The sequence below is a fragment of the Ascaphus truei genome, chromosome 1 (genome assembly GCF_040206685.1).
Source record: "Ascaphus truei isolate aAscTru1 chromosome 1, aAscTru1.hap1, whole genome shotgun sequence".
NCBI lineage: Eukaryota > Metazoa > Chordata > Amphibia > Anura > Ascaphidae > Ascaphus > Ascaphus truei.
In genome coordinates this window covers 403,198,186-403,225,932 of record NC_134483.1, presented here as the reverse complement: position 1 = coordinate 403,225,932, position 27,747 = coordinate 403,198,186, and the positions used below count along the sequence as shown (strand labels likewise).

The 27,747-nt window shown below is 39.4% G+C and overlaps 2 protein-coding genes across 2 annotated transcripts; both read right to left on the bottom strand.

Annotated features, from left to right (window-relative positions):
* Nucleotides 1-3,730: 3,730 nt before the first annotated feature.
* Nucleotides 3,731-11,704, bottom strand: LOC142502126 (fibrinogen alpha chain-like). The gene is made up of 3 exons (XM_075612987.1): nt 9,903-11,704; nt 6,773-6,918; nt 3,731-4,752 (listed from the first exon to the last, which is right to left on the bottom strand). The coding sequence occupies exons 1-3, from the start codon at nt 10,036-10,038 to the stop codon at nt 4,408-4,410; spliced, it is 627 nt and encodes a 208-aa protein (XP_075469102.1). The 5' UTR covers nt 10,039-11,704; the 3' UTR covers nt 3,731-4,407.
* A 143-nt stretch (nt 11,705-11,847) lies between these two features.
* On the bottom strand, nt 11,848-22,580 carry FGA (fibrinogen alpha chain). Its single transcript, XM_075612975.1, has 6 exons — nt 22,437-22,580; nt 18,809-18,931; nt 15,174-15,357; nt 14,717-14,862; nt 13,475-14,612; nt 11,848-12,726 (listed from the first exon to the last, which is right to left on the bottom strand). Exons 1-6 carry the CDS (start codon nt 22,488-22,490, stop codon nt 12,017-12,019), a joined length of 2,355 nt encoding a protein of 784 aa, XP_075469090.1. The 5' UTR covers nt 22,491-22,580; the 3' UTR covers nt 11,848-12,016.
* Nucleotides 22,581-27,747: the final 5,167 nt, after the last annotated feature.

Here is a 27,747-nt window from a genome sequence, read left to right as displayed (position 1 = left end):
GGCAGGTTCGCTAAGCTGCGGTTATTGCACCCCGATGTGGCAATAGCAGTTAATACCAGATCAGGGTGTGAACACCCCCCAACTTTTGACTTTACATCAGTTTTTGAGGGGTTAATAAATTTAAGGGGGCAGACTGCCCCTTTCTTTCATTCTTTTTCCCTCTTCCCTCACGCCAACAGAGCCTCACCTACTTCAGTGTGGAGGAGGAGGAAGAGGAGGAGGGGGGGGAGTGACTGAAGGAGAGCCAGTGATGAAGGTCACATGACAGCTGCAGCCAGTGTTGCCAAGTCACAGCAGAACAGCAGCACTGCCTTTCTAAATGAATCCCACACAGTTCAATGTGGCTTTTTATTCTGCGTGTGCAGTGACATTTGTTTTTACATTTATTTATGAATTGTTTTACCAGGGAGTAATACATTGAGAGTTACCTGTCGTTTTCAAATATGTTCTGGGCACAGAGTAATAATGACAATACATCGTTACACGTTATATTTACAGACATTTCATGGACAGGTAGAGATAATATAATAATGAGCATATGTAACAGTTAAAGAACAGATTAAAATGTGAGACAGCTGAAGTCTTGAAATTACGTAAATTAGAGGCGGTTTTGAGAGTCTGGGGTGCACGGTAAGGCCTGCCAGCTGCAGGACTCGGAGGGAGGGCGGGAGGGAGGCAGTGCTGCAGTTTGCTGGGCGATCTGTGTTTATCCCCCAGCAGACTTTTCAGCATTGGGGAGGGGGCGGGGTTACACACAGCAGGGTAAGTATCGAGGTTGCAGTCATGAAATCATTCTGAAGAATGATTTAATTGGCTGCCTAGGTCCCTGTGACGCTGCTGCAGCTCCAAAAAATGAAATTTTCGTTTATTGAAACTGTAGTCAGCTTCAACTCCTGGCCTCGGAGACAGGGCGGTTGCTACCCTGACAACCAGTATTCAAATTGAATACTTTGTTTCTCACGGCAGCACGCACGGCAGCACGTCCTCCCTCCGAAGCCAGCACCCTGAACGAGGCCTAAGAGAAGGAGGAGCGGACGGATACTTTGTTGAACCTTGGGACCATGAACAGTCTTTTGGAGTCAGATCTCAGATGATAAGTGCTGCATGTGGTAGGGTGAGGAGCTTGTTCAGATAGACGGGTAACTGTCCCAGAAAGTATTTGAAGGAAAGACAGGAAAAATGTATACTTTGTGCCTACACTCAAGGGATAGCAGCTCTAGTTTGTGAACATTTTGCAGTGATGTGTGTTGTAGTTACATTGTAGGACAAAGCGGCATATTGAGTTGTAGAGGGTGTCTAGTTTGCTAAGCTGAGGTTTTTTTTTACCATATATTACAGTATGTCTCCATAGTCTATAATTGGCATTAGCATTTGCTGTGCGATGCGCTTTCTGACCAGGGAGGATTTGTTCCTATAACGTACACTGAGTTTGGCATAGGTTTTAAATGTCAGAGGGTTATGCAACCCAAATATTAAATGCAAGTCAAGCCATATGCCCAGATATTTAAAACTAGTGACCGGGCTAGAATGGTGTTAGAGTTTGTTCTAATTTGTAGCTCTGTCATTGGTAGCTTTAGAAATTTAACCTTAGTCCCAAACACCATTGTTACAGTTTTGTCAAGGTTTGCATATAAGATTGTGTCATCCTCATACATGTGCAGTGACATGGCCTTACAAGCTGTAGGTAGATCATTAATAAAGACTGAAAAGAGTAGAGGCCCCAGAACAAAGCCTTGTGGGACCCAACAGGTGACATCCAAGGGGTTAGATTTAGAACTGAAATAGACACATATTGGATCTACCCGTTAGGTAGAAGTGAAACAGTTTAAAACGTGTTCCCATATTCCAGAGGGTGTTTAACAAGATAACATGGTGAATTGTATCAAAAGCCTTTTCAAAATCTAGAAGTATTGCACCAGTAAGTTGTCCTAGTTCCATTGTACACTGGATCTCATTGCAAAGAGAGGATAGTTACTGTGTAGTGTTTTTTCAGAAAGACAGATTGGATTTGACAGAGGAAATAACTTAATTGGGAGTGGACACATTTTTCTATGACTTCAGATAGAATTGGGAGAAGAGAGATTGGTCTACAGTTGGAGACAATGTTTTTGACCCCACCTTTGTAGATGGGGACAACTTCAGCAGTTTTCCAGGACTGTGGGATATGGCCTGAAGACAAAATAGAATTGATTAGGGAGGCAAGCGACTTGGCAATGGCACTGAGTTGTAGGAGCTTTGATTGCAGTAGGACAGGCCCACATTGCCTGTTCAGTTTTAATGTTAGGAGCTCCTGTGTACTCCTCTTCAGATACTGGGACAAATTGTGGGCAGTGTTGGGAGAGGGTGGGTCTATAGGGGTTCTCCAAGATTGAGCTTCATGTTTGTAGTTTGGTTGCACTTTGATAATAAGTAAGTAGCATATCCCACAAAGTATTAATTGATTGCATTTGCAGTGTCCGTGGGATTTGTCAAGGTAGTATCATCCGTTTTGATATTAGATGGTTGTTGATGGCTAGAAGGATGGAATATACTGTTGATGACGTTCCAGAAGTTTGCTGGATTTGATTTATTTTGATAAAGATTGTCAGAGTAGTATCGGGCTTTGCATGACTTGTTTGCATGCTGCATATACAGTACTATGCTAATAATACAGCTGTGTCCTGATTGGACAAGGCGCAGCGGTGAGATGTACGATCCTGGCCCTCTATAGAAAAAAAAAAACCACTGTTATAATGTGCAATATATGCTTCCATTTATTTATTTCAACCTCCAAATACAACAAGCCCGTAAAAAAGCAACCACCACTCTAAAAAACATGAAAATCTCAATTCCTTTCATTATAAGCAGAATTTGGGGCCTATTCACTAAACTTCGATAAGTTCAGTGCATTGCCGAGTGAGTTTGTATGTTCTTACCGCACTATAAGGAAATGTGTGTCAAAAGCTATTCACTAAGAAAAGTCACAAGCTTTTTATAGTGTGGTAAAAAAATGCAACATCTCACTACTTTGTGTGTCCCCCCCCCCTCCCCAATACTTATCGCACTACTTGTGTTTGTGCACAGAGAGAGCTGCATGGAGCTGCATGGAGAGAGCTGCACCTCCCTGCACAGCTCTTACAGGCGAGTGCGCAGTTTTAATGTTCATTTTAATAACAGAGTATGGAAGCAGGGGGTCTCCGGAGCTGGACCGCATTCATTTCAGCCTCGGGGACCCCTGCTTTCCGAGTTACAGGGCCCAATATGGCGTGGAATTATAGCAGACTGTGGAGGTTTGCTTTCTCCAAAAAGTGATTCTATTGACTTTTATTAAAGCTAAAATTGCAGACTTTGTTTTGGTAATATTTCAGATATTTAAAAAAAAAAATAAATAAACCAGACTGAGATGTAGTGTTGATGATAGGACACTATATGATGTGCAAGCTTTTATGTGCCACCGAAAATCCTCCTCAACATCAGATACAAATAGTGCATTCAGAGAATGACATGTGAAGGGATTCTGTGTTATGTGCAGGATATACGGATGTAGAAAGACTTACTATCCTCGGTGCAGCAGAGAAACAAGCGAAAGGCAGAGGCGCCGGGACAGTGTCTTCGAAATGGGACCCCTCCCACCCCACAGTGTTAATCCTTCGGTGCCGTAGCAGTGCGTGGCTGTGGCACCAATGACATTAACGATTGCTACATCTGTAACACGCAACACTTAAATCCAACAACAAAAAATGGACAGATGTCAAACAGGCAAACTGATGTTTATTACAAATCAAACAATTTGGAAAAAAAATTCCCAGGCAGCATCAAAAGAAAAACACAATGCATAGAAGTACACTGACGTTTCAGCTAAGCCAGGGGTGCTCAACTCCAGTCCTCAAGCCCTCCACAACAGGTCTTCAGGATATTCCTGCACAGGTGGCTCAATCAGTCACTGCTTCAGCACAGGTGAGTCCCCTGTGCTGAAGCTGAGATATCCTGAAAACCTGACCTGTTGGAGGTGGCTTGAGGACTGGAGTTGAGCACCACTGAGCTAAGCTATAGCAGCAATATACAGTACAGCAGGGGAGCACCCCCCTGCCTGCGCGCCCCCCTCACCTTGCTCGGCGGGGTCAAATGACGCCGTGGGGGTCACGTGACCCCGTTGCCATGGAGATGGATGTGTGACGTCACTCCGCATGGCACTGCGGCGTCCCTGCAGCTCTTCAGAGTTCCGGTAAGTTAGTTACAGAGGCCTCACGCGATCCCCCAGTATTTAATTTAAATGCCTGGGGGAACAGCGCGGGAACTCTGCAACTTCCCCCCCGCCCCCCCAGACAAATCTCTTGCCCCCCAGTTTGCGCACCGCAGCAGTACAGTATCAACCGTAAATAGACAGAGGTATAGAACAAGTCAGTAGAAGAACATGTACAGTCCTTATCATGGTATCAGAGAGCTATTGTTACAGTGGGATGAAACGTCTACACTACACTCTGTTAGATTATAAGCATCTCGGCTTTCTAACTTCAATACGTGGTGCTTTATATTTGCAAACAAACCTAACTGCTTCCCTTCAACAATAGGAAATAATTCTGCAACACTTGTAACATTATTTGGCAATGTACTTAAATGAATGTGACGGAAGTCTTTGATTTGAATAATCTCCTTTGTATTAATTGAAGCCAAATGTTTCTTCCAGGTGATATAATTGGCCATATTGACCATGTAAAGATTAACGTTCCCACAGGAACCTTTACAGGAACGAATCTTCATATCAATGTCCACCTAAAATGCAATAATACAACATTAGTTTGGAATGTCAGTCTAACTCATTTTGTTGACAAAGGGTGTAATGTATCAGTCTCCCAGCTGCAAAACAGGTGCAAAAAGACTACAGTAGATTTATCAAACAACAAAATCCCACTGGTTCTAATAGCAATTTTTCATTAATTCATCTGCTGCAGTTTTTCCCCCTAGTCTTTCGACTGGAAGACTTTGGTAAATAACCCTCATGTTTTTCAAATAACACCAACCAAACTGAAAGGGCCCTATGTACTAAGAGGCTCAAATGGCTTTTATTGGTAAAAAATTGGCACAGGGAAATCTAATTTAGAATTGTGATTGTGTGCATCTATATACTAACCTCCTGATCTGTGCCAACGGCTTCAAAAATTAATATTAGTAGTTTTCGGGGCTCAGACAAATGGACTGCTTAAATATAGTGCAGTATCACAATTCAGGAATGGCTCAGTGAGTAAAGACCGAGTTTGAACCAGGGGACCCGTGTGACCTTGGGCAAGTCACTTTATCTCCCTGTGCCTCAGGCACCAAAAACATAGGGGGTTATGCACTAAGCAGTGATAAGTGGGTTTTCTGGGTGCTATGCACAAAGCAGTGATAAGTGCTTTTAAGTGAGATAACTGTCTTTATAGCGTGATACTGTCTGCTGTGAGATTCAAAAAGCAGTGATAACAGTGCAGTAACCTGCTATAATGGCTACTTAAAAGCACTTATCACTGCTTTGTGAATCTCACAGAAGGCAGTATCACGCTATAATGGCTTTTTATCTCACTTAAAAGCACTTATCACTGCTAAGTGCATTACCACCATAGATTGTAAACTCATCTGTGCAGTGATTGTGGCTGTAAAATGCCTATGTGCTGCTTACCACTCGCTTCATTGTAATTGAGAAGCGCTGTGAGTCCCACTGGGAGAAAAGCTCTGTATGAAATAAAGTTATTATTCTAATAAATCCTAAAAGTCTGTTAGTAGGGTTAGCGCAGAATAAAACTGTTATGTATTTGATGCAGAACTGATGTTTTATTATATATGTAAACGAAACATATTATTATTATACATATTATATGTATTATTATATGTTCACAGTATGGCTACAATAAAAGTACACTAATCATTTATATTTACTAATACTAGTTCTACTGTAAATAAAAAATACCCACAATGTTGTTTTAAATTAATTTGTATTAATCAGGTATTCAACATGTGATGCCTCAAAAATAATTTCAAACAACAAATTATGAGTCATATTTATGACTTTCCCCCCAGTTTTGCATGTACAGAGACTTTAATCAATGTCCTCCAATAAATGCCATCTGGAGCCAAGATCCACAAAAGGGTGCTAAGCTTTAGCACGCCTTCACTCCCATTCTTCAGACTGAGATCTGGGGCATGCTAAGGCTTAGCCACCTTTTGAGCATCTGGGCCTCAGTGTTACATTTTTGCAAACAGAATTATTCATAATACTAGAAATTAATGAGCAAAGCAGATTGCTCCAATTTCCTTTTCTTAACTGGCAAAAGTGCTCTCTTTTAAATGATGTGTTAGATTTAATGCAGACCGAGGGGCAGATGTATCAACATAAACAAAATGCAGGCAGAAGTTTGTTTTGTTTCATTTTCTGATTGCATTTGCATCAAATGTAAGAAAGGGTTTCTCATATTTGATGCACATTATTAGCCAGAAAAGTTCACGCCATATCAGATCTAACAGATTTTTTTGGGTGCAAATATAAGATTTAAAAAAAAGTGATGCATAGAGATGCAGAGTTTGATACATCTCATTATAATCTGTACATCATATAACTCCTCCCTAACTCCTCCTATTGACACTACCCAAACTGCAAGATGACACAGACACAGAGCAAAGGACAATTTGTGTCAATGTTGCTCCAAATGTGCCTCAGAGTTTCCATTAAATAGATCCACTATTGTTTGATTTATGCAGGTATTTGTCCTATTATATGATTGACTGCCCTGTAGCATTAAAGTACATGGAAAAACGTTACCTCCATTCTGTTCACTGCAACCAGCTGATCTTTTAAACGGCTCAGTAAACCTTTTATGTTAACTGCTTGTTCCTTCACCTTCAGTTTAAGAATTGATAGTCTCATACGGATTTCTTCTCCAGTTCTTGCAAAGCTTATAAATGCATCTAATTGAAAAGGAGCTTATTTATATTGGTGATCAAATGAATTACATCTTTACTACTGTTTCACATGTATTTAACTGCATTTATTTTTGCATTCTGACCCATGCTTAGAACACTTGTTGTGATAATTAACCTCTCTGCCTTTCAATATTTGCATAAATGATGAATTCACAGTTATCTGTTTAGGGTAATTTATGCCCTCAGTGGGGCAGTTCCTCAGAGGTCCATTAATGATTTAACGAGATGTGAACTTCAGTTAATGTCTGATTAAGTGCTAAGCTCAGTAACAATGTGTTAAGTGCTGTTTTCAGCATCAAGAAGCCCTTGGGTTACTATAATGGAATTTAGGGCTAATGGTATGCAAAAGAGGTGTTCCCTCTAACAACACATATCCATAGAGCTCCGTTATAGATAAATCCCTGCGTTATGTTAGTTAAGCGATAGCTAAAGCTGGTATTCCCCACATCCAGAACCTTAAATAAGTATTTTACAGGGTCTGGATAAGTGTAAGACCACAGCTAGGTATGATTTAACTAACGTATGGTTAGTTACAGGGTTATTTCCCTCTCCTGTCTCCTTTTTAACTTTATTTAAACATGGGAGTAACACCGCCTTTGGGTAAAACAGGTTTAACGCCATGTTATTTGAATGTAACGCAGGGCAGTGCTAACTTCACATGGCGTTAAGCTTATGATAATGAGATCACTAACGCCTGCTGTCTTTACATATATTTAGCTTTGTAGATACCCGTTAAGCTGGAGAAAATGACACATTAGTAGCCCAAAGTTAACAGACCTCTGTGTATCTACCTTAGTGCTGATAAACCTTTACCTTTTCCACATGGCTGAGGTGTCTTTCTACTAAAGTCTCCCGGCTACCAAACAAAGTGTAAAAAAAAAAGCACTGTATTTACTAAAGAAGACGAATCCCATTGAAAGCTGATCAGAGTCTATGGGAATCATTTATCAATGTCTCCCGGTTGAAAAACAGGGGCAAAAAAAATGCACCAAATATTTCAAGGGAAAACATTCCCATTAAAAGTCACAGACATTTTTACTGGGTCAGTATTTTTGCTCCAGTTTTCTAACTGTGACACTTTGATCAAGGAAAATGTGCAAAATGTATCCAAATAAAAAGCTTCACTGGTTTTAATGGGATTGTTTCCCTTTGATAAAACGTTTGCACCCCTTAATACCCCAGGTGTGCACTTGACTTTTAGGGTTATTTATCACAGTCTCCCGCTTGCAAAATTGGGGTAAATTTTTTTTGCATCAGATTATTTTTTTTAACGAATGCATTTGAGAGCAATTAAGACAAAAAGAGTAAAGGGTGCTCCTAAATGGAGTATAGGTGCTCATATACAAAATACATGCCTTAGAAGACCATATAGTGCAATGTTTAAATCAGTGCAAACAAATAAGTGCAATGAAAACGAAAACACAATGTGAAAAAATATGATGAACGTGCTGAAGTGGTGCACAATAATATATATAAGTGAAGAATGCAAAATATAGGTATAAAATGCAGCTCAGAACCTATGGGGAATGGTCCTGAATTCTCATTGTAGAGCACAGATGTCACCATATATAAAAAAACAAAAATACAACATAGGACAATATGTTCTCAGCTTGACAGGGACTATTAATGGTAATCTTTACAATGGGCCCTCCCATTCTTCTAAATATAAACAGGCATTATCCAAATAACCGTGGCAAGTATTGGCAAGTATTTCCAAGGGTTGGAAAGGGGGAGAGAGATCCTAGAATCGGTCACGGCACACAGATCCTGTAATTCCATACGTCTTGCTTCTCTTGTAATATGGTCATCTCAATAGAGAGAGAGGGAGAACATAGTGCGAACTGTACAAAATGATTTTATAGGTAAAAATACTTAAAAATAAACACTTACACAGTGTCTATTAGGAATAGGCATATATAACAATACACAAAGTGGATCGCAGCACTCTCACCACTGCCTTAGGCTTCGCTTATAGTGACGGCGACAAAACGGTCACTGGAAAATCAAACAGAGATGACTTCCAGGGATCGCGACCAATCCGTCGCTCTATGGGCGTCGCGTTTACTATAAGCTATACTAATATATATATATATATATATATATACATATATATGTTTTTATATATGGTGACATCTGCACTCCCCAATCGTTGAAATTGAGAGCAATGGCATGTTTTCCTTTGATAAACCTGGTACAATACCTTTGCCCTGGTTTTGGCCTGGTTTTGCCCTGGATTTTAGTAGACTTTAGCAAATTACTTCCCTTGATTTTGGTTATGATCAAGTTGTATTTGTAAATGTGCTATCTAACGTCTGGCTAAATTCTCCTATTTAGTACTATTTTCGCTAATTTTGTAGGGTTTAAGTCTTAAAAAGATATTAGTACTGTATTTTACCATACAGTATAATGCTGCCTTAAAGAGGCAAATCCAAGCGTTCAATTTTTTTGGGGGGCAACTTAATTTTTTGGATTGAAGCATTGGGTCTCCGGGGCTAAACCCCATTAATTTCAGCTCTAGGGACCCCCTGCTTCCAAAGATACTTACATGCATAGGGGGTGCCAGTAGCTGCTTCACTCGGCTAGCACGGATCACCTAATGGCCGCTTTTCAAAGCTGCTGTGCCCTGCTGGCCAATAGGAAGCCGTGATGTCATCCAGTGCAGCTTCCTATTGGCCAGCATAATGCGGGAGCTTTCAACTTGCAGGAGATACTGGTACCCCCTACGGAGGTAAGTATTTCTGGGTTGAAATTAATGGAATTCAGCTTTTTTTAGGCTAATGTTTTATTATTCAGTTATTATTAGCTAGCTTTAGCCTTTCGCTGCAAGAGGTGACTGCAACAAATTGCTAAACAATGTGTTCCCAGCCCCTATAGCATTGAGAGGGGAAAGTATAGGTCTAACAAGTGGATTCATGTACCATTGACATCAGAGAAGACAAATAAGGGAAGGCTCCTGAACAATTACTTGCCTTGGTATATAAGCAAGACTTCCTCAGTGACTTCATGAAGTGGTTTTATTTCTGAGAGGATTTTTAAGTATCTGGAGTTACTCGCCGCGCAGGAATGTTTTACGGTGTCCATCCGATCCATAATCTCTTTCCCCATCTTGGAAATCAATCCGTGCGCCCTACAGCCAGACGGGCACCTGGTGACCTGCCAATACGTAGAGCTTGCGTCACTTGCATTTATATGGGATGATTATAAACGTGCTCAGTAATAAAGGTGAAGGACAATTTCCCTGGTGTTGTGTAACTTTGCTAATAACTACTAACTTCACTGCCAGAGAGGCTAAAGATTATCATGTATAAGTAGTAAGTTAACCTGTTGGTAACATAGAGTATAGGACAGGGGTAGCAAACTCCAGTCCTCGAGGGCCACCAACAGGTCAGGTTTTCAGGATATCCTTTTAAATTGCACTTGTGTGCGCCTATGTTCTAACCAAGGGGTCCTCGACTCCAGTCTTTGAGCCCCTCCAACAGGTCAGGTTTCCAGGATATCCCAGCTTCATCGCAAGTAACTCAATCAGAGCCGCCTGTGCTGAAGCGAGGACTGATGTATATGATCGGAACAGTACAGTAGCCTGAGAAGTGATATAGATGTGTGGATATATGTTGGAGCAAGACGCACACACATGGGCAGTGTTGCTCTCTTTATCCAGTTATAAAGGGTGGGCTTGATAGCCATTGGAATTTGGTCTTCAAAGTAGCCAGGTGAATGAGAAACCTTGAGCCCCATCTCTGCCAACATGACCTTCCGCTGTAGTAAAAGGTCGAAGGGGGAAATACTATACTGAAAGTCATGCACACAATTAGCAACGAGAATGAAGCAAATGTGACATGGTTTATCATTTTATGGCCCGGATGTACTATGCTGTAAAGCCACTTTCCCATGCTGGAGAAGATTTTAGTACCATTCATGTGAATGGAACTGAACCATTCTCCAGCAGGAGGAAGCCGTCACAGTCACAGATTATTAAACAGGGGCCCATGTGTCAGACAAATAATTTCCCGTTTATTAAGGGAAGCCCAGCGCATTATTATAAACATTTAAATTAGGGGTGGGCAACTCCAGTCCTCAAGGGCCACTAACAGGTCACGTTGATAGGATATGCCTGATTCTGCACAGGTGGCTCAATAAATGGCTCAGTTGAAGACTGCACCCCCTGTGCTGAAGCACGATATCCTTAAAACCTGACCTGTTGGTAGCCCTTGAGGACTGATTTGCCCATCCCTGATTTAAAGCATGTTTATTTTGCCTTTTTAACCAATCTACTTGGTTGATATCAATTGGATTAAACTGTGAAATATAATATTCACTTTTGCCTTCTTTATTATCTGGCCATTTCACAGTACTTCTTGGTATTACCTTGGTAATTAAACACTAGCATATGTTTAATAATGAATGTACTGTATTTGATAATAAAGCGATAATGTTTATAACGGCTGTTGAGTGCCTGATTATTAACCATTAGACCCATATATACCGGATTATTTTTTAGAAGCAACATTCTTTACTGTTAGATATTTATTTTATTAGGCAGAGACTATTATGTTCTATAATATGATACGTTTGTTTATCATGTATGCCCACATTACGCAGATTAGTAATGTTGTATTAATTAGGTGAATTTGGAAAGCTTTTTTAAAATGAAATACTAGCATTGTGTGTTACTGTGTGTTAATTAAGGAAATCGTCCTTCGCGACTTGATGTAATTTGTGCATTAATAATTGTAATACAATTGCTATAATACAATGTATAACTCAATTACAACATTGTGTTCACACGAGTTAGCTGTGGCTATAACATGTAACTGTATGGTGGGGCGATGTAAACATTGGGCAATTTACAGTTCAGGGTTTGCTTGCACTCCTTTATGTTATTATCTAGCATTAGAACAAAAACACAAGACACAATTTATCAGATTAAAATGAGTTATTTAGTTTGGTTTTCAGTTACAGTTGTTACTCTATCCTGTTACATTGAACAAGTATTCTTTATAAAAATGTTTTTTGTTTTGTTAAGCAGCACATTATATATATATTTTTTTGGGGGGGGGGGAGTGGAAGACTGTAAAATTAAGTCTTATTTTGCAGTGTCTACAGGCCGAATTTTCATTTTGACAATTTTGAGGGAGTAGTCTGCCATCTTGAAAGGTAACCAAACCACTCCATTTTCAATTTCATAAGGAACATTATTTCTTGGGTCATATTGACCTCCAGAGTAATAAATTCCATTCAGGTTTGCAGCCTGGCAGTTGTTGTACCACCACCCACCTCCATACATTTCTGCACAACTCTCTTCCCACTTGTCACTGTCCCTATCATAGGTGCTGAACTTCATGTTAACATGAGAGGTGTATTCTCCATCATCCTTGGAGCCTTCTATCAGGGCATCCCCTGCTGTGCCATCATACTGAGACACTTTAAGAACATAACCTTCTGCCTCGGGTCCTAGTTGCAGATAATATTCAGCATAAACCTCCACCCCAGACCAGTCTTCTAACTCAATCCGAAGAATAGAGTCCTTTTGGGTCAGTAAGTGGATATATTCATTGCCCAACCAGACTTCTCCTTTCCCATTGACATCCACGCTGCCAAATCCATTCTTGTAGTCTTGCCAGGTCCTGTTAAAATTCACAGATCCATCGTCTCTCTGTTGAATCAAGAGCCATCCTCCCAAACTGGTGTCTTGGTCGCAATACACTGAGAGCACCTTATTGGATCCTTCTGGCCTGATTTTGAAAATGCCACTTTTGGCACCAGAACTGTGTTTTTGACGGATATCATCACAGTCTAAAAAATAAATGCAGTTTTATCTGGTTTACTATTATTGTCATACTTAATTATGGCTCCCGGGACTTTCAAATATAGTGAAATACTTATTCCCCTCAAGTATTTTGAGATGTGCTGAAACACTGCAAGCTAAATTTTACAAATGTGTATGCTTAATATTCCTTTTGTGTTTAACTTTCCTCGGTCCAGGAGCCAATTTATATTAACAAATAATTTAGCCCACTACTCTAAAGCAAACACATTTCAGTTGTTTGAACCCATTGACTAATGTTCTCTACTACCCTCTAAATATTACATTTTGTAACATATTTAACAAAAAGTAATTCTTTGCACACTTTGTCTATGTAGTATTTATGCTTCTAGAGGTATGATTTGCACTTCAGAACCAATTCATATGGCAAATCAAAATATATAAAGTTGACAAAGGCTTTTCTATCACTAAAGTCAATGTTATAAACCCTTAGTGCTAGGAAAGAGAAGGACAACCTGTCGAGGTGCAAACTGCATAAACTAATTGAACTGCTGCTCAACTAAATAGAAACTAATATAAAGTCAATTTTACTGTGCCATCATTTCTAATATATTTTATACTTGGTTTGTTTTTACTGTGGGTGATGATTCAACGGTGATCAACATATTTAATTAAACCTTTTTTCTAAATTCCTTTGAAAGCATCTTAGTGGAATGCTTCTTAGGCAGGAATGCAGATGGAGACGGAGTCTAACTCTGCACTACGACTTTGATTTACCTGTCCCAGTGTAACCGTCAACCAACTTCATTTCTTTGTTCACACTGCGGGCCTGTAAATCAGGCATGTCTTCTTCACTGTTATCATGCTGGACAGGCCCATGATCTTCAAACACTGGCTTACTCTTCATATTTTGTATTTCCCTCTGGGTGCCGCTTTTACTGGATCCACTGCTACTGCCGCTGACCACTGTCTTGGTGAACGAGGATGAGTCCGAATGTATGTTGCGCTCTGTTTTGGAGGGTGAAAAGGTAGGCATACCCAGGTGGGAATGACCAAAATCATCAAATTCCTCTTCTCCCAGATCAGAGAAAACATCATGAGTTACAATTTTAGAATTACTTGTTTTTGTGCCGGAACCAGAAATGTCTTTGGTGCCTCCAGAGCCACTTTGTTTAACACTGCTACTAACTACCCTGCTACTTCCCTGGCTGGTTTGTACTTTGCTTCCTGCTCCACCACTAAGAAATTCCTCTAAGGATGGAAATGTACTTATATCTCCCACACCCTTACTTGAAGTAATGTGCACATTGTAGGTGCCATCAGACCCTAACTCACCCTTCCCATCCTTCTGAAGATTTGCTAGCCTCTCACACTCCTCTCCACCACTTACTGTTTCAAATATTTCTTCTTTAGGTCCATCGGGTCCATGCGTAATTCTCTTTTTAATAGTTTTAGTGCAAGAAATGACTCGACTCTCAGAAGTGACAGAGGTGGATGTTTCCCCCCCTTTTATAGCTTGCCCTGTCACTTTCCCTGAGTGGGCACTTTTGTCATCCCCATAAACTATGACTTTGGAACCCTGTGATGGCAACTCTTTCCCGCTGCTGGAAGATGAGGATCCTATTACCTCTGGCCTTTCTAACACCATTGCTTGTTGTTCAATGTCAGTGAAAAACTGGTACTTTGTTTGTTGACCCTTTTCAAGAGGCAGTGATTTGAAATGTGAATCAACAGTAGAGTCCTTAATTGGCCTCATTTTCAGCACCCTTAGTACGTTGGTCTCAGGTTCCAAGCTAACGCTTTGAGCTTGCACGAGTTGTTTCCGTATGTTATCATAGCTTTCAGTATCCACTTTGTACTCAGTACTCCTGGCACAAGATCCCTTGCAGGCACGGATTTTGATATCAATATCCACCTGAAAAAAAATGTAAAACAAGACGGAGAACATTACTTATTTTAAAAAGGTGGGATACACCTGGGTTTCATATACATAAGAAGCGAAAAGTAATAGCCACATACCTCAAGGCGATTTACTTCCACCACCTGTTCCCTGATATTGGTTTGCAATAATTTGATCCTATTTACTTGGTTGGCAACTTTCAACTTTAAAAATTCAATTCTCTTTCTGAGGTCTTCAGATACTTGGCTGTATTTTCCATCGCTCTCTATAAAGGTAAGAAAGAAGCACTTTATTATACCCAATTGGTCACCTGATGCATGTCTGAAATGAAACCTGGAATCTAGCTCATATGAACAGGATTTTGTTCATTCCATAAAAAGATTAACTGAACAAATGTCACTGTATATATTTACAATTAGCCACCTTGTAAGTGATTTAATAGTGAGATAATAACACAAATTGTAGCATATGAGCCTTTAGACTCAGAATCGCTGTTCTGTGGAATTAAGATCTCCTAAGTAAAGTAAAAAAATAGCTTACACTGTAAAAAAGAGGTTGCATTGTGTTTATACTTACGCTGGGCCTCGATGAGGTTATCCTTGACGAGCTCATAAGTTTCCTTAGTTTTAACATCTATGCTCTTGTAATTGCTTTCGCCATTCTTCAAATTTTGCCTTATTGTATCTATTCTCTTGCCAAAATCTTTATCGGATTTATCCGTTAAACCTTGAAGTCTGCATCCAGAAGGACATTTGGGGCCCTGCAGATACATTCATAAATGTTAGCTTTCTTTTGTATGTACAGTACATAATACAATCATTCTGTGAGCACAACAAGTAAAGCTGCAAACAAGGATTCTTGGTAGTGACTTGCAAATTAACACGTAGTCAGTATGCCACTTTTACTGTAGCTTCCTATCCATTTTGTACATGGATCCCCTAGAGCTCTTGTGTGTAATGCAGCAGGCGAGGCTATAAGGGATCCATGTACAAAATGGATTGGAAGCTCAAAGGGACATCCCCACTGGGCGTTCATTTGTCAGTACCCAGAATCCTATCCTGCACATCTTAACCACTGTATGACATCTGACAATAGGGTGAATAAAGCAGGTGTGGAACCTATGAAAGATATACACATATACTCATCAGTATATTACTGTATCTTTGCTATGGAATGTCAAAAAATCAAATTAACATTATTTATTACATTATTCCTCCATGTGACACAACTGTAAAGGATTACATCTATTTTAATAGTGCTGTTCCCCTTATATTTCTACAGTGCATCAGCTTTGTGCATGGTCAGCAGTAAATTTCAACGGTTTCATTTTTTTTGTTAGAGTGTTCTTACATAGAGATTATGTACATCGCATATTTATTTGCATTCATTCTTAAGGTTTCACTATGGACCCTTTATAGTTTGCAATTAACACCACTTTTAGTTTGCATTATTAACCAATAGGAGCATTTGTACTGTACTGTTCTGTAGAGGTTTTCCAAGTCTGCATTTTATTATTGGCTATCAAAGGGCAGTTATATGTGAATAACTAAAACCTTCTGAGTATTATAATTTGCTAGGCATGTCATTGACAATTTTGATGCTCATGTAGGATGTTCAATGCCCTCAAAGGATGTCCCACAGAAATTGTTCTTCAATATACAGTATTTGTTGTGGATAAATGTCCCTTGTGGACTGAAAAGCTTTCATGTTATGCAGGCTGTAAACTTTTCAATTAAATATGCTTTAATTTGATGTTCCTGCATTACTGCCTGGATCATCCTTCTATTAATGACAATAAATACATACATTTGTTTGAGCAACACAGTTCTGTTTCACCAGTGTGGCATTGTGGATGACTGTGCATTCATCAGAACCGGGACATATATATACTATATACTAGGTATGTCCACGACCACGGCATATCTCATTTGTTTTTATATGATTTTATTATTTATTTTCACTTAGAGTCAAACAACTATTAAAATGTTATTGTTTTGGATTTTACCTCTCCTGGTCCTTGCATCAAGTATATGCTGGGACTATTTAGTTTCCTCCACTATTTTCTCATAATATAGGCTGTGTGCAACTAATTGGGGTTTCTTTTTTGTGACTACAGTATTCTTTGGTCATTTGGTATCACCAGTTTAAAACAGAATGAGAAAATATAGATTGCGAAAGATGAAGGAACTAGTATATAAAGAATATTACTTATTTTTATCAATTTTTTTTCAAATCTGTTTACCAGAAAAGGTAAATTGAAACCTTTATCACATTGGTGTTAGTTATACGGTATGTTGTAGAACAGAAGGAAGAATATTGAGGGTTCATCTCAAATGTGTTTTTTTTTTTTTTTCCTCAAACTCTTCGATTACTTGCGGAAAGTGTCAACTATGAGAACTAGAACCTCAATATTTAGCTACAGTACACACTAACCTATCGCTGATACTGAAAGTACAAATAGAGTTGGGGGAATTTTGGGGGGGCAAATTTGGATCTGCTGAGTATTGGGTGGGTCTTTTGGTCCACAGATTTCCGTGAATTAGTCTCAAAATGAGCAATTCGTCTTTCCGGATTCGTCTTTTTTTATCACTGACAATCAAATCAGTGGATTCCGCAATCTGGTGGAGGATTCTAAGAGTATAATCCGCGGATTCCGCAATCTGTTGGAGGATTCTAAGAGTATAATCCGCGGATTCCGCAATCTGTTGCAGGATTCTAAGAATACAATCCGCCAATTTTTGCAAACCGTTGGAGGATTTTTTTAAATCCCCCAACAGATTGCGGAATCCACAGATTGTACTCTTAGAATCCTCCAACGTATTGCGGATTGGATTTTCAGAATCCGTGCAGATTGTATCCAGTCGCGGTTTTGGATTCATCCGCACAGATTGAAATTGGAACAATCCCCCAACGGATTTTACACCGCAGAACGGATATGGACTGCAAAGCTCAGGAACTTCCGTAAAACGGATTTTGACAGTTTCGCACATCTCTAAGTACAAGTGATCATTTACTATGTCCTCACTATATTCAAATGTCTTCTTTAGAAACGTACTCTTTATAGGAGAGGTCCTCAAACTATTGTCTCTGGACCATCAGTGGTCCGTGGTGACTTAAAAGGGGTTCCCCAGTACCCTTAAACAGCAAATTGGTGTTAAATGTTGATTTGTTATGTGCTGCTTTTCAGACTATTAATTTTTATATACATATTTATTGATATAATATTTTTCTGCATTCTTTCATATATTGATATGTGCCTTGATGTTAGGCATAAGTGTGGTGTTTCTCACATGATTCTCAATATTAAAGTGGAAAGCTTTAGAAGAAAGCACTCTCTGAACATGCAGAGGAGCAGTATTCTGTTTCCATAGGACATACCGTCAAGTACCACATGGAAATTATCTCTGTCATAAATATAATTAGTGTAACGACAATCAGCTCAAATAGGATGATGCTATGTTAGTTGACCTGGCATGCATTTATAACAGGTTAATACTAAGGCATATTATCTGTGCAAAAGCAGGACTCACTGTTTCTACCTCTGTTTTGGAATTCCTTCCACAGTCTCCTCTAACGGAACATTAAGTAACTGGAAAATCCCTGCTGTTTGTGTATGTGTAAGAAAGATACGCCATATGGGTTATTGGGGAATCCCAATATACCACTGCGTTTATTTGCGTATTATAGGGGGCATCACTAATCCAAGATGGCTGCTCCCTGTTTATACTACCACAGTATATTTTTTGTATTCCAATTATACATTTTAGCAAGGGATTCGAGTGTGCCTGCACTTCAGACTTAGACTTTTTTGACCTGTGTCTAATATGCTGTAAATCTACCTTCCCCTTGCACAGGAAGAATTCAGATTCATTCAATAGAGTGGAGTGAAATCTAGAGTGGAGTGGAATCTTTTCAAGCAAGCGAGTAATGGCGGTGCGGCATATTGAATAGGGGAGCGGTGTGTCTCTTCGCACTTTTCTTTTTTGCAGATATATTGCAATATTAACATATCTTTAAACGTTCACTCTGCAGGGCCTGCAATGTATCCAGGGTTAACTGAATCATCGACAGCTGGTGTAAATGCCGCCTGATCCATACTGTATTGCTGAGTGGGATAGCATTAAAAAAAAACCTTCTCATATGAGAGGAGCTACATGTAGTGTGTATTTTGTTCATACTCCTGTAATGTTTATTATGTAGGCGCCTCTTACCCAGTCTTCATCTGCACAGATTGGCCAGTTCTTGTCCTGCTTGCAGTCAGATTGTGTTCCAGGTTCCATTATTCTGGGGCCCCGAACGGCTCCTCCCCCCGACTCAAAATCAACGTCTTCTGACTTTTATTTCAACAGCCACCCAAAAAAAAAAAGGGGGGGGGAAAGAACTTATGATTATTTGGAAATCACCTAGATTGTATGCATCAAGGCAAAAGTGGTGAAATTATGGGGCAAAAAAATTGTATATGGGTCAAAAGATAAATCTAATTGAAACCAAAAGATATTGTTTTTCTTTTGCCCCAGAATTCGTTGCAGTTGTGAAATAGTAATTGTCACTGAGTACTGCTGACTGCCACCTGGTTAAAATAGTGGGAAACCCCTGATGACAACATTCAAAAAAGTAAGGGAGGGTCTTAATCAAAGTATCCTGCTGCAAAACTGGGGTAAAAATGGTTCCAGCAATTGCAACAGAAATATAAAATAAACCATTCACACTGAGAGCAATGTTGTGTCTTATTGTTCTATTTTTTGCAGCAGGAAGACTTTGATACTGAACTCCACACGCCTGATCCCAGTTTAGGACATAAAAATGACATTAGAATAAAAAATGTTCTGAATCTTTTTTGACAATCGAAAAAAGTGGAATTTGGTGCATATGTTTGTGTAGCAATGAATGGTTTATCAGAAAGACTAAAACTTATTTTTAAGATTAGCTTTTATGATCAGTTTATGCCATTAGGACTTTTACTTTTTTCAACATTTGAGTTGTAGTTGTAATTTCACTTATTTCTCTTCGCAATAAATGTTCACAGTTCTCTATAGTGACTGATGTTCTAAACCTTTTTGTTATTTAGAGCACCTGTTGATGTAGATACAGTGGCGGATTTCCAATTTGGCCCTTTAGGCCCAAGCCTAAGGCGGCAAAATTTGGGGGCGGCATAAATTTCCGACCCCATATGCATTTGCCTCGCTCGCTGGCCTATCGGACCTACTGGGAATACACTAACATGTGTAACTGCAGCGTCAAGTGACGCCGCAGACGTCCCAATGTGACGTCACACAGCATCTTGTAGCATTGGCAAAGGAGATAGAGGGAGGCAGCAAGGAGGCGGCCGACACAGCCAAGATCCTAGGGGTGGCGGATTTTCAGTTCCGCCTCTGCGTAGGTGACATGTTCATGATATTAATGTAATTTAATGACATGCTTAATTAATCACATGTATACATACAGTAAAGAGGCTCAGATACTATGGTATACAAATACTGAATACCAATATAAATTAAATTGAGAGGGGTGAAAATGAAAGCTGATTTTTGTTTCCTCAAAGGACTTGTGTATCGCGTTGGGAGATCTCACAATGGTGTACAGCCATTGTAATGGATAATGCATTAAATGTACACCACTGTTGCCTTTATTTAATAAAGATGATATCACCCAGATTATGGGAGGTCATGTGTGATGAAACATGCAGGAATCATGTATGGCTATATACAATATTGAAAAACCTAGGAGCTCACCGTCTATATAATGTACACCATATGAGATCTGCGTATAGAAGTACTAAAACAAAACTGTGATAACAAACTATTTAGTTTACTTAATTCTTACATAAGAACAGTACATTTAAAGATCATCTTATCAACACTGACATAAATTCCCAGCACAAATCGTCTATATCTCAGCCATATTCTTCAATGCCATGCTACAACTATATTACCTACTTGCTAATTACACACCTACCATAAGAATAACCCAACAGAAACACTCAGTAATTTAACCTGTCAATGCTAAAACCATAGAAACGTCCTATTGTTCTCAGAATAATTGGAGAATCAAAACGGGGGATAATATATCAAAGTCTCCCGGGTGGGAAGGTGGTTCCAAAAAAATAATAATGAGAGATTTATCCAATACAAATCTCTCCGTGATGTTCCATAGGAATGTTTTGTTTAAGAAATCTGGTGCTATTATTTTGCCCCAGTGTTATGTATTTATGAAATATTTTACGAGGAAAATAAAAATTGAGAGTTAACGCTCGTTTTCAAGAATGTCCTGGGTAAAGAGTACTGTTTGCGCCAGTCTTGCAACTTGATACGTCATTTTTTAAAGGAACAAATTGCTTTTGTTAAAGTCATATCTGTACATTTTACACATACAGTACTAGGCCCTATTTTCTAAGTGAAGGTATTCCATAATCACCTTCCAGCGCTGAAAGATGCCGCTCCCCCGCCCCCACCCCCCATTCAAGCGAATAGTCTGTAAGGCAGTGGTAGGCAACATGATATACCTCAAGGTGTATGTGCACCTCTTCACTCCTCAAAAGGGTCGCACATTACACGCACATTACACACACTCACACACACACACATATATTTATAATCAAAAACGAATAGACTATACCGTTCTGTGGCTAACGAAATGCTTTTATTTATGCGAGCTTTCGAGATACACTGATCTCTTCTTCCGGCGATGTTACAATGGATACATTTTATCCATTGTAACACCGCAGGAAGAAGAGATCAATGTATCTCGTAAAGCTCGCACAAATAAAATCAGTTCGTTTATCAGTTCGTTAATAAAGATAATTAAATGCTGCCTCAGAATTCCTAACCTCTCACTTAGGTTAACATATACAGTATAGAACGAACATTATGAATAACGGGCGCAGATAAATTATTCAATAGTTAATACAATGTGTCTCGGACGGTGTTCAAGGCAGTAACAAAGTCCCAATTTTATTTGATCCTAAAGAAAATGAAAGCAAGGGCCACAATAGTGAAGTATGGAATGGCAACTTTAAATAGAGATAGCAAATTGGCTATTTACTAGTAAGTAACATATATATATATATATATATATATATATATATATATATATATATATATATATATATATATATATATATATATATATGTGTGTGTGTGTGCACAGGCAGAAGGGACGTTGCAGCTTCTCCCCTCCAGTCAGCTTCTTAATGCTGGCACACTAAATACTGAATAAGAAGCCCTCTGAGTAGGAAGCCCTCTGAGTGGGAAGCCCTCTGAGTGGGAAGCCCTCACTCAGGTGAAGCCCCCCGGGCGCCTATTGCCCACAAATGCTGTAACGTGTCTTTCGGTGTCATATGAAATAGCACTGCTTAGTAAATAGATCCTCAATCTATGCACATAGCTGGTAAAATCTCCCTGATCATGTTTGATTAGCTAATGAGAAACAAAAGAGGGAATACATGAAACTTCATTAGACCAAATGTACGTACAATGAAAAGTCAAGTCACCCGTTCACAGCAGAATGGCTATGCTGAAATAGGGAGGAGCAAAAGCACTGACATTTCATAAACTGTTATCAATGACATGTTTAAGCACTTGTTAACCCCTTCAGGGCCAAAGGAGCTGCTCTCTCCAGCTGTGAAGGGCTTAAGATGTCCAACGCACAACTAGAATTCGTCTTTACTATACAAAAGCAATAAAAAATTATTTTTAAATCATTTTGCAGCAAGAAGATTAACTACAAAAAGAAATAATTGTTAGCGTAAGATTTTGAATGTGCGTCTGTAATGGAGTGAACAGAAATATAGAAAAATACAAAGCCTGCAGAAAATCAAAGAACATTAAATGTAAATCATACCCATACTGTGCCTGCAAAGCAGAGCAACACGAGGATAAGTGTTGTTCTCAGCATCTTCTCTGCTTTAGTGATAATAATGCATATTGTTGTGCTATTTAAGCCTGAAGATCACCAGTCTGAAATTAATCATTAGGCTGTGCTCTGTTTATTTAGCAAATAGTACCTCCAAACCGGCCTGATGTGTCACTGCCCTGGTCACTCTTGCTCAAGATGCTGAGCATATTTATTTAAGGTTGCATCAGGTGACCTAATGTCCCATCAACATTTTACTGAAAGACGGGGGTCGGGGGTGAATAGATAACAAAAGGATGCAAACAGATAATGAATCACCAAAGCCAGAAAGCAGTCACAATTTGAATCAAAGACAATAAAAAACATTGGAAATCATGTACACGTGCTAAAAACTGGTGCAAATGCCCAAATTCCAGCAAATTGTTTGAAAATTCTGTTGCTGTTTTCCCATCACAACTTACTGAAGGTTTTCCTGCCAATCTTTAGTACCACTTTTTTGTGATCTGCATCTACAGCTTTTCATTGAATGCTAATGAACCAAGGCGTGCGCATTATGAGATCGTTGGGCCCCTCCCTTGACACGCACCTTGGTCGGAATTGATCAAGCTCCGATTTGGGGTATGGTGCCCGATACAGCATTAATTGCCATTCAAGTCAATGTCCGTTAGTGCTGAATCAAGTGCGATGCCCCGCATTGGGAGTTGATGAATCTGCCCTATTAGGAGAAATGTACAGTAAATATTGGGCCAGAGGAGTTTTGATGCTTTTTACTGTCAGTTGTTTGATGGTGTACAAAGCAGCGCAAACTTCTCACGTTGCTTGGTTTACTCTCAGGGTTGATAAATCAAGTCTTTCTAAAACCAGGACAAACTTTAAAAAAGCAAGACACAAAACAGAGAAAAAAAGTAACAATTAATGAAAGGGGGGCTTCTTTAACTATTGTGTTAGTAATTATCCACCACTCCATGAGCCATACTGATCAGGAGATATTAAAAAAAGGTTAGATTTCCTCTTAATGGGACATTGTGGCCTCTAACAATATTTTTTTGGAAACATATTTATCAAGAAAACACATTTTGTACGTTATTAAGATGTAAAATATGTGTTAAATAGGACTTATTTTGTGAGAAATATTTGCATTGTAATGATATTTAAATCCCTTAGAAGATTAGATGTAAGAGTAAAAATGCTAAAGGACCCTTGTTAAATTCTGCAAGTGTTATTTAATTATTTTTTTTTATTCCTAAATAATATCTTGGGCCTCTTAAGCAGTCTGCGCTGATCCCCATTATTTTTTTTGCATTTTTTTCATTTTTTAATTTAGTTATAAAGATATTTTTGCCTTTTCCAAAAATTGTTTTTTTTTCTTCTAAATGATGCTCCATTCAGGAAATTTAAGCGTATTTAAATATTAAGTATTTGAGAGGTTAAAATAAAGCTCTCCACAGAGCCCAGTGCAGTGGGAATTTTGCCACTACAGGCAGTCCTCGGTTATCCGACACAATGCGTTTACTCAAAATGGCGTTGGATAGCGAAACGTTGTAAAGCGAAACACGTTTTCCCATAGGAACACTGTTTAAATGAATGGTTCCATTCCTGAAGGCATTTTTAATGCTAAAATACACCAAATATTTTACGCAGGCAATAAGATATGCAGCACACACATAAATTATATAGTGTATATACTGTATCATATATATAATATAACATAATATAATATATATATATATATTATATACACATAAACAACTATGCAAAGCGTTGTAAGAGCGTTGGATAAGCCGTTTTGGCGTTGTAAAAATTAACATAGGTATGCATTGCATAGCGTTGGATAAGCCATTCGTTGTAAAACGAAGCGTTGTGAAACGAGGACTGCCTGTATATCCTCAGGAGATGAAGGAAATCGTGATTTTTAAACACTACCAAAAAAAAATCTTTAACAAAAGAGCAGGATATACTCAGGGGTCAAATACTAAAATGATATGATTTAAACTCATATAAACCTCTGGGGCTTGGAGGGCTATTGCGGCTCTAAGTCAATACTACTTATTTAACAACCATCCCACAACAATTTAATTGAGATGTACAACTGTACAAATACTGTAGATTAATCTGACTTCAGTTGTGAGTAAAACACGTGTGAGTTGCAATTATTCTGCTCATATGTTGCAACTGGTTGTTTATAATCCAATATATTCTAGAGCGTAATGATATTAGTGGATGAAAAGCCAACATATACGAGAAAAGATGTTTCTCAATCTTGTTGCTCAAGCTTTGAATGTTTACGCAATATACAGATGAGGCAATAGATGGCATTAATTATTGGCAGCTGACACTGGGGCCGTAGCCTAAGGGTTCCACGTAAAAATGGATTTGAGGCAAAAGGTGACTCTGTGTGCTCATTTGCATGTTATATCCCAGAATCCCTTGCTGCAGTGGAAGCACTGTATGCTAGGTGATAATGGTGTATGGTGGGGTTGCAGACCTGTCTCAGACATGTGAATGTGCTCACAAGTGATCTTTTTATTGCTATATATATATATATATATATATATATATATGTGTATATATATATATATATATATATATATAAACAAAAAAGAACAGGTGTACTCCTAGTGTATTAAATGATAACAATTTAATCAGACTGGACAGGGGTTTCTCGTCTTTAATCCTCCCAGGGAATGATGTCATATTTCTTCCTCTCACTATGAAGTCTTCTTGTCTTACTTCTTCGGATTCTCCCCCAATCTCGTCGAAATAGTGGGGGCGAATGGACGTAGGGAATGAGAGAATAGTAAAACAGTTACCAACGGAAAAACCTTGTGGGAAAAATAGCCAGACTCGCCTGACACCAAGAAATGCACAAGGGTGCAACTACCACCGTCAAAGCACTCCCAGGTGTACTAGGTATAGTAACTGGGGATAGGGGCGTTTGATCCAATATACTCACACGCCCTTGTGTGAGTCCAGTCTCCAAAAGGTATCTTTCTCGTTATACCCCAAGGGATTCAGGTCACTCATTGATCAATGTCCCATGTTATCAAGTGAGCTATTTTTCATAGTTGTGGCCCCACATTTAATATTACAGTAAACTCAAAACTACGTCATTTTAATATGAAAATAAGAAAACAGTGGGAGTGTGTTTAAGAGAGGTGTGCATCCCTAAGCATTACGTGGAAGTGTTACACACAGTCCAGGGATTATCAAGGAGTGACCTGAATCCCTTGGGGTATAACGAGAAAGATACCTTTTGGAGACTGGACTCACATATCCTTTGGTCACATATTGTTTGTAATCCAGTCGAGTACTATCTTTATACAAAATTGTACATAATGTAATTTCTTCTTATGATATGGGTGGTGACTGCCATTTTAATGTCTTCACCCCCTTGTGATGATGTCACAGACTTTTGTTTGCTTTCGAACACATTCATTAATTTTCCTGACCCTTTGTGTAATACCCAGCATACATCTATTCATACTTCTTTGAGTTATGTGAAGTTACTGAATTGTCTTTGTATTTGGAGGTATCGCATCCATATGTGAGCACAGACAGGATACACCGGTTGAACACGTTCCTTTTGAGACACAGTGGAAGATTCCCTTGCAAGATTGTCTTGTTTCTAACCAAAAGCTCTCCATCCCATCTTCATTCTTCTATTGATTTTATTCAAAAGGTTCCCATCCGTTGATACATTCTAGCAGGTAGATATAGTATTGGACATCTTATAGTTCTATTCTATTCATTTTGATCCTTATAGACACATTTGTTGAGCATCACTTTGGTCTTGCTGAAATTCATATGGAGGCCCACATTATTAAGCTACGCTTATAATGCCGCCGACGGCGACGCGACGGTCAGGTGACGGTCACTGGAAAATCAAATAGAGATGACTTCCAGCGATCGCTACCAATCCGTCTCTCCGTCGCGCTTACTATAAGCGCACGCGACGGCGGCAATGCATTTGTTTTGCAGCAACGTCGCTGTTGCCGTCGCTGGCACTATAAGTGCAGCCTTACTTGCTTCAGCAAGTTCTATGATTTGTTACTTAAAGTCCTCTAATTTTGAGGGGAAAAATAACAATATCATCTGCAAATCGTCGATGACTCTTCTATTCCACATTGATTTTGATTCCTTTTTCGTCACAATTAAATGTCTTGAATAATTAATCGTCGTATTGCTGTGAGAAGCTTTGGTGGTGTGGTTTCTACCTGTCGCACTCCCTGGCTGATCTTTATCTTGCTTGTATCTTCAAGCTGCCTTGAGCCCTAAGTGAAGGGCACCAGGACCAGGCTCCCCTCTTACCTCCTTTTGCTCCCTGGCCTCTCTCCCACAACTGCCTTTGGGTACCGGGGTGACGTGTTAGGGGGTGGGAGGGTCAAGGGAGGTTATTTTAGTGCAACTGGTAGGACGCATGGTCAGTCCGCGCCTTGTCAGTAATTCCCACTCACCCGTCCCTGTTTTGCATATGTTGTTGATGATGTTGCTGTTACCTTTTTACGTCTGTTATAAAGAAAGAAAGAAAATAAGAAATATGAGACTAAGGACTTAGGTTCCTTGATGGAGGGGAGATAAGTCGACGTTGTTGTTACAACTAAGGGGTCAAAGTGTGGTGGTGGTTGTTGCCTCTGTCGCAGTGGCAGTTGGGGTTAAGTGTGCTTATTCTTGCCAGAAGGGGCTCCGTACTTGGTATAGCCCAATGGGACTGGGAGCGGAGAGTGGGCGGGCCTCATTTAAACGTGACTTCCGGGAGCCAACTCGCGTCAACGACCGGGTCACTTGGGCCCGGCTTTGGTGTCATGGGTCATCGGTTCAAGGACTTTTGATCTTTAACTCTTTTGTGGGTAACACTTACCAATTATTTCATGGTTAAATAAGAAGCCGCAGCCTTTGACCTCCAGACCTTGTCTTGCCGTTAATTGTGTGTTATCTATGTGGGGTTCTGGGTGCTTGGGGTGGAGGGGAGGGAACCTCTCTTGCAGTCTCCCAGATCATGTAATCTAATAGTTGATGTGGCATTCATGTAAATGTTCCTTATAATATCAATGTACACTTCTTCAACGCTGTGTCTTCTTAATGCCTTTAAAACTGCTGAGGTTTAGAGAGAATTAAAGGATTAAATACTTAATCTATGAATCCTAAATGGGGGGGGGGGGGCAGATCATCTTCATTACTTTGGGAAATCACTTATTGCACATGTTGTAGCCACTGTGAGATCAGTAGGAAATAGTTCAGTCCACGCTCAGGCTCTTTAAGGGTGTGGAATGTTGATACCTCTCTGTTCTTTTGCTGCTCC